The 7,480-nt window shown below is 49.9% G+C and overlaps 1 protein-coding gene across 1 annotated transcript in view; it reads left to right on the top strand.

The window, feature by feature from the left end:
• Positions 1-7,480, top strand: part of TOP1 (topoisomerase (DNA) I) — a gene marked incomplete at its 5' end in the record, with an annotated part of 26,424 nt that overhangs the window by 17,420 nt on the left and 1,524 nt on the right. The window contains 7 exons of the mRNA XM_010151587.1: positions 455-598; positions 1,756-1,941; positions 3,638-3,706; positions 4,319-4,433; positions 5,153-5,280; positions 6,356-6,450; positions 7,275-7,424. Of these exons, the coding sequence (XP_010149889.1) occupies positions 455-598; positions 1,756-1,941; positions 3,638-3,706; positions 4,319-4,433; positions 5,153-5,280; positions 6,356-6,450; positions 7,275-7,424 (887 nt within the window). The remainder of the gene's footprint in view (positions 1-454; positions 599-1,755; positions 1,942-3,637; positions 3,707-4,318; positions 4,434-5,152; positions 5,281-6,355; positions 6,451-7,274; positions 7,425-7,480) is intronic.

Below are 7,480 nucleotides of genomic sequence, written 5' to 3'. Positions count from 1 at the left end.
CCCTGTATCGGAACCAAGGGGTTTGACCCACAAATATAGGAAAAATCTATTCCTTGTGAATTCATGCCCTTTTTTTGCCATGGCTTGAATGTATAATAATGATGAGCTGTTGATGTTGCTTTTATATTTTATGGGTGTTTAATTACACAGCTGAAAGAACTTAAGTGTCATCGGCATAAAGCAGAGGAAACCATTTTTATGTTGAGAAGCATGGAAGACATAATATCCTTTGTGTCTTTATAGCTGCTTCCGTGGAAGCATTTAATATCATGGAAATCTGAATTACCTACAGCTGCATGACAGCTCAGTGTGAAGCTGAGCTGTTCAGCAGCGAAATCTCAGTGCTTTTGTACAGGGAGACCATTGCCACACACAGACTTACAAAGCCTTGAGATGCAGATTGGAACTGGTCCTCTGTCTGCTTTCCAACACTGACTCTGTTCCCACTTTGCAGGGTGAGAAGGACTGGCAGAAGTATGAGACTGCCCGGAGACTGAAGAAGTGCGTAGATAAAATCCGAAATCAGTATCGAGAAGACTGGAAATCCAAAGAGATGAAAGTACGGCAGAGGGCTGTGGCACTGTACTTCATTGATAAAGTAAGGCTCCTTCCCCAGCACACTCCTCCTACCTGTCCTGCTGGAAATACTCGGGAATGCCCAGTGTCTGTTCCTAAGGCAGAATTGAGCCCTGTTACTACAGTATCCCAAGACTTCCTGGTGGGAAGGCTCCCGTCTCCTTTTCCTTCCCATTACCTGGAATCCAGAGCAATAAGCTATTGTACTGAACGTGGCTATTTCAGGCAGCATTGTTCTAGTTCAGGCAAATTTCACAGCCTGTTTCCAGAATTGCCCAGTAGGATTACTGGGAAGTTTCTGTGGGCCTTTTGTCTCCAGCTGTTTCAGTCTTCCTGCTGGGAATATCTGCTGGTTTGTCACCTCTTCAGCTTGAGGTCACAGTCGTCAGGTTTCATAATTATGCTCATTTTTTTCACCACAGCATAAAGAAAACTGCAGTTGAATTGATGCATTTAAAGCTCCTCAAACCCAGTTCCCAGAGAGCCGTTGCCCTGGTAGTGTACAGTGTCCTGACCAACTGAATTAGCAGTTTTTGTTCAGAATGGTTTGATGTAAACCAGGGAACTTTGATTTGAATAATTGTGGTTTCATATGAACACTGAAGGTTTTTCATCAAAAATTAGACATTGCTTTAGCCAGAACTGTTACAACACATTGTTCATGCAGCCAAATGTAGCCTTTAGGTTATTTATGTAACCCAAAATGTCCTATATGCTACTTAAAGCGTATTTATTTAGCTTTCAGTGAAGAGGTGGGCTCATAGAAGATGAACAACTGAACTTTACAATTCTGTGTCAGGTTGGGTTCACATGGAAGTCCATTTGGTTTTTAAAAAATACCAAAAGTGGATTTCCATTAGCCAGAACTGACTTGTAGCTTGAGTTGATGAGTGAGAGTTGGTAAAACATCTTGCTTTAAACTTCTCAGTAAAACATTAATGTGCTGTAGTGTGGTAGATTTGTGGCCTTAGCATAGGGTTGTTTAAAACCGATTTAAAGAGAACCTAAAGTTGGTTTTAATTAGAATTTTGTGTCGATTTTATCCACTCAAATGCATTTTCACCCTTTTTCTTCTTATGGACACTGTTGATTCTAGGCCAGTGTCTGCAGGTTTCCAGTATCTGTACATTACTGGGATGGTTTGAAATGCTTACCTCTCTTGTCTTGATACAAATGTAGCTTGCCCTGAGAGCTGGTAATGAAAAGGAAGAAGGAGAGACAGCTGACACCGTGGGCTGCTGCTCTCTGAGAGTAGAACATATCAAGCTGCATCCTGAACTGGACGGCCAGGAATACGTGGTTGAGTTTGACTTCCTCGGAAAAGACTCCATCCGATACTACAACAAAGTCCCTGTTGAGAAGAGGGTAAGGCATCGCCACAAACACGTACATAGGTGGAATTGCAGAAAAACGTGGTCAACACAGTTTCATGGTAGTAGCAGGGTACTTTGTCCACCGGTGAGATACCTAGCCAGAAAAAAAAGGTCATTTAATGTTATAGCTTTTTATTGGCAGTGTCACGGAAGATCATGCTGCTGGTGGTGTGACAGAACCCAGCAGATAAGAGATTTAAACATCTTCCTGCTCTTCCCTGTGGTCTCAGTGTCAAGAGTTGTCAAAACATAAGTGTAACAGCTATGTTGGTTGAGTTTCTTGGCTGTCGTCCCGGTCAGCAGAGTTGGCTTAGTCACCTGGAGGTGGTAGAGTTCTAGGCCCATGTGACAAGTTGATAGCATGGAAGGTTCTGAAAGACAGGGCTGGACAGCACTGTTAGGGTGGCGGTGTGTCTTGGGCTTCTATCCCGGTGGTTTTGTTCAGGTTGGAGCTGAGCCCGAGGTAGCTCTGTGGGTCTTGATCTTGGGTGCTCCAGAGCAGACAGAGTAGGTGCACTGATACCCGGGTTCATACACCAGAAGTGTCTGCCAACCCACACTTCTTTCCTAGGCAATGTGAATTCCTTCATTTCTTTGCCATCCGATAATTTCAAGCCTGCTGTGATCTTGACCTTGTTCCAGAATATATCCCTATCCAGCAGTGCAGACCTGGAGGGCACTATCCAAAAAGACTTTACGGGGTGTAACAACTTTTGCCTCTGGCCTTTCAAGCCTGCTGTGATCTTGACCTCATTCCAGAATAAATCCCTATCCAGCAGTGCGGACCTGGAGGGCCCTATCCAAAAAGACTTTTTGGGGTGTGACACCTTTGCCTCTGGCGCACAGCTCTGCTGCCAGCACCGTACGCTCGGCACTGTCTGGGTGCTACGGTGGCACTTGGAACACAGGCGGCAGCGCACGCTGGCCTCTTGGGGAACAAAGTAACAGGGGAAAAAACAAACTACAGCAGCTATAGAAATGAACATGTGCTGGAATTCTTATTTCCCTTAAAGAAGACAACGTTTTTCCTATTCAAATTTACTGGTGTTGGTATCTCTTGGTGTCTGTTCTGCAGTGCTTACAATGGGGAATTGGTTATTGTGGAACTAGAAATCTTCGTATATTGGGTGTCTGTAGGAGAAGAATGTGTTGTTGAGAAGCTGGGAACTGGGGATTTGGAACACGCAGAGCTAGGATTTGTGGTCACTGTATAATCAGAGATGCTTTGATTGTTCTCCCTAACCCAGCAAGACTTGTTTGGGATGGAACTGTACGAAACACTTAATGTGGCAATGAGAAGGGCTGGTTTTTGATAGCTTCACTCCATGGGAAATGGCTCGGGGGTCTCTTTGGCTGGAGTAATGATGGAGAGTAAGGAAAAGGTGGTAGCTTTGGGGTCTCTTTCTTTGTAAGCCAGGGCAGAATCAAGTCTTCTGCAGCCTTGATCTAAAGGATATGGGTAAAGGGAATTGAATGCTCAGGACTCTTGTTGCTGGGGAGGAACCTTTGACACAAGCTATGTATCGAGGGATGGGTCTCTGCCTGTTGGGAAGTAACATCCAGCATTGTCATTGCTGCCTGAAAACAGTTTCAAGAAGCTCCCTGGCAGTGTTGCTTCCTTATGTATTACTGCTACCCAGTGCTGTCTGGTCTGTGTGCCTGAAGCTACCGGTTTTCTTTTCCTGCAGGTGTTTAAGAACCTTCAGCTGTTCATGGAGAACAAGCAGCCTGAGGACGACCTCTTTGACCGCCTCAATGTAAGCACGTCGTTAGTGGTGTGGGGTAAAGGTAGAGCACCGTGAACAGGCTCGCTCTGTGCCAGGCTGTAACAGTTGCTCTGTTCCAGAAGTGGTTTCAGTGCTGATTTTCTTCCTGAGCAGCCTAAAAGCAGCGAAGAGTCTGTCTGTCTGCATTGTCCACTGTGCCCGCAGGTTCCTGAAGTGATGGGCTTTGGTCCTGGTGAGCCTGGCTGGCTCTGACTTGAGGAGGTTTTTCAGAGTTCAGAGAAGATGATTGTGTGAGGTGACAGATTTTCAGACGCCATCCCCATCTGCACATTTGGCTCTGTGGGAAGTACTGTGGTGGTTCAGGCACCTTCCCTGGGATGGGACAGGCACGTTTCTACCTGTGGGAACCAAAACCTCCACGCGGAAGCAAATCTTTTTGACCACTTGTGGTACTAGATACCAATCTGATACTTGCTGGTTCTTTGTTCACTTTTCCTGTGGTTTCAGTTAGGTTGTGGCCATTCTGTTGTGGTAAGGTCTGAGTACACAGCTTCGGCTGGGAGCTGCATGGCTTTGTTAGAGATTTCACAAGGCTGTGATCAATGTTAGCACTAACTGTCCTCTCCTTTCTGATCCCTTTAGACCAGTATCTTAAATAAACACCTTCAAGACCTTATGGAGGGACTGACAGCCAAGGTATTCCGTACTTACAACGCCTCCATCACGCTACAGCAGCAGCTCAAGGAGCTCACTAATCGTAAGTCTCGCCCTTGAAACTGTGAGGGGAACATCCTATCCTGCAGTACAGACCTGGCTTCCGTGGCTTAGCCACAGGTCTTGTATCTGTACGCTGTCTCCTTATTGCTGTTCTCCCAGAAAATGTCAGACAGCTGAAGTCTGACCACAAATCTGCTGCCAGACAAGCTTTTGGGGTAGCTGAGCAGCCCAGCAGTGGGGCAGGGCGAGCAGAGTTGGAGCGCACCGAGGTGTGCCTGCTGTCTTATGCCTGTCCTTGCCACATCTCTTGCTTTCTGTTAACCGTGCAGGGCTGCAGGTGGCAGACAAGGCAGGTGCATCTGTAACAGCCCTGTGTTTCTTGGCTGCTCGCTCACAGCCTCTCTGTGAGCACTGCTGGCTTGCACTTCAACAGCTTCCCAAAGGGGGCACGTTGGATCTGTGAAGCCTGATGGTGTCTCAAGCAGTGGTCCTGCTGGCCTCTGCTCAGAGCATGAATGTGCTTCCTGTCTCTTGAGCGGCAAACAGTGTCTTTGTTGCTCTGGAAGAAACCGCCCCACAGAGGGTTAGGGCCCAGGATGCAAATGGTTTCGACTGATGGGAGTGCAGTGTTGAAACTGGCCCGTCGGGGGGGAAGGTCGGTTCTGCAGTGCCTGTGAGCTTGCAGAGTCGGTGGGACGCTGGCTGGGGCTGAACAGCCCTGGAGAACCTGCTTGTTCACCACTTTCTTGTGCGTTGCAGCGGACGACAACATCCCAGCGAAGATCCTTTCCTATAACCGTGCCAACAGGGCGGTGGCCATTTTGTGTAACCACCAGCGGGCTCCGCCGAAGACCTTTGAGAAGTCCATGATGAACCTGCAGAGCAAGGTACCCCCTCCCCTGCCCAGCTCCTGGGCTGGGGCAGGGCTCCGCATGCTACATCTCGGGAGCCACGTTTCCTTTCCTTTGGGGTGAAACGGAGGCAGAGCCTGCTTTTCCCTGCCTGGAGTTGGCTAGTGCTGCCTCAGGGATGGGCCTGCTTGGAGAGGAGTGAGCGGAAAGGGACACCTTTTCCGTCTGAGTCGTCTTTTACTTGTAAAGACCAAGACCAGACCCTTTTTATCTGCTCTCCATCCCATAACACGTGGTCTGCTGCCATTGGAACTTCAGAGCAGCAGTCTTTAACTCCGATTTGTGTCCCCTAAAGAAGCCAGAGTGGGCATCCGCTCCTGTTGCGTGAGCCCAGGCCACGGTCAGTGCAGGCTGTGTACGTGGTACATTACGCCCCTCTGACTTGACCTCTTCCTTTGCAGATTTTCTGGTGAAGGCCAGGAGGTCCAAAGGGGTTAGGTCTGTTCCTGGCCTGGCTGTAGAGTAACCCTTACAATGAAGACTTGCGGTTTGGCGCTGCAGTGTCCCTGCTTCTGTAACACCTAACATGGCTGCCTTCGCCCTCCCTCCTAGAGCTTGGGGGTTGTTGAAGGGGAATGCAAAATGCTAAATCTTCCCTGATCCTAAACGTAGCGGGGAAGAACTGCCTGCAGCCGTAACAGCTTTCAGCCTGTAGTTGCTGAGGGAACAGGGGTCATCCTTCCGCGTTACCATCAGGGAGCTGGTGCAGGCGGGATGCAGGGGAGGCAGACAAGCTGCCTGGAGGGGCTGTTGCCCAGTCCCAGGCCAAGCTAATTCCTTCCTCTGCTTGGTTGTAGCTGTGTGAGAAAGCTCCCACGTTGTCTCTGGGAATGAGCGAGGCCCTGTTTTCCAAGGGGAATATTTCACCACGCTAGACTCTGCAGCAAACGGAAAGGCCAGTGGCCTGATTGTTCTGCAGAAGTGGGTTTGAGCACAGGTCGAGTCTGAACGTGGTCACAAACTCGCTCCCTGGGTCGTGCTGCCCAGGGGTGACTGCCACAATTGTCAGCAGCTTGTTGACAGTGCTGCCGTCTGGTTTTGCCTCTCCTAGATCGATGCCAAGAAGGAGCAGTTAGCTGATGCCAGGAGAGAACTGAAAAGCGCCAAAGCTGATGCCAAGGTCCGGAGGGATGAGAAGTCTAAAAAGTAAGGCTGGAATTCCCAGGCTGTGCAACACTCGGTGCTCTCAGCTCCAGATGGGCCCTAACCCTGTATTGTTTCCCCAGCCTGTAATCTGGGAAGACTTCCTCAGGCTTTCTTGTCCCCTCTTTATTCCATGCGTGAAGAAATGCCCGTGGGCTGAGGGCCGTCGGGTGGTCCCTAGCGTTAGTGACAGCGGAGACTGAACACCAGCAGCACTCAGCCAGGCCGCTGCCCAGCGCCAAGCAGAGCAGCGGATCCGCTGTGCGGCGCTGCCATCCGAGTGGAGAGCCAGGGGTTACGGAACGCCATGTGCGCCTCCCTGGGTTCTGCTCCGCTCGGCTGGAAGCCCGCGGTGCCGACGGCGTACGAGTATAGAATCATAGAATCACAGACTGGTTTGGGTTGGAAGTGACCTCAAAGATCATCCAGTTCCAACCCCCCTGCCATGGGCAGGGACACCTTCCACTAGACCAGGTTGCTCAGAGCCACAGGGGTGCTGAGTTAAGGGAGCCCTGAAAGCAGAATCGCAGCGTGACTGTCACGGAGGGGTAGGTGGGCTGGTTTTCAAGTGTGTGTAGCATCAGTGAAGTCCAGGCTGTTGCTTCCAACCCTTTAAAACACAACTGCTGCTTCAGGTTTCTGCTCTGCATCTTTGAAAAGGTCAGTTGTTCATTGCATGTGCTGAGTGCCGTCTGTCAGCATCCGTGGCCCTTTGCGTCCGCTGGCATCGCTTCCCTCGGCAGCCTCCCTTTGGGTTCCCACAGCGCTGCCCCCTCCAGCCGAGCAGGGCGTCAGGAATTAAACGCTGTGATTCTTTCCCACCCCAGGACAGTGGAGAGCAAGAAGAAAGCAGTGCAGAGGATTGAGGAGCAACTGATGAAGCTGGAGGTTCAGGCTACAGACAGGGAGGAGAACAAGCAGATCGCTTTGGGCACCTCCAAACTCAACTATCTAGATCCCAGGATCTCTGTTGCTTGGTAAGGATCTGCCCAGGGTGTGCTGGGAAGGGAATGGCTGGAGAACCTGCGGGGTC

The sequence above is a fragment of the Eurypyga helias genome, unplaced genomic scaffold, assembly GCF_000690775.1.
Source record: "Eurypyga helias isolate BGI_N326 unplaced genomic scaffold, ASM69077v1 scaffold29105, whole genome shotgun sequence".
Classification (NCBI taxonomy): domain Eukaryota; kingdom Metazoa; phylum Chordata; class Aves; order Eurypygiformes; family Eurypygidae; genus Eurypyga; species Eurypyga helias.
The sequence above is the reverse complement of the archived record's forward strand: the minus strand, read 5'-3'. Positions and strand labels throughout refer to the sequence as shown.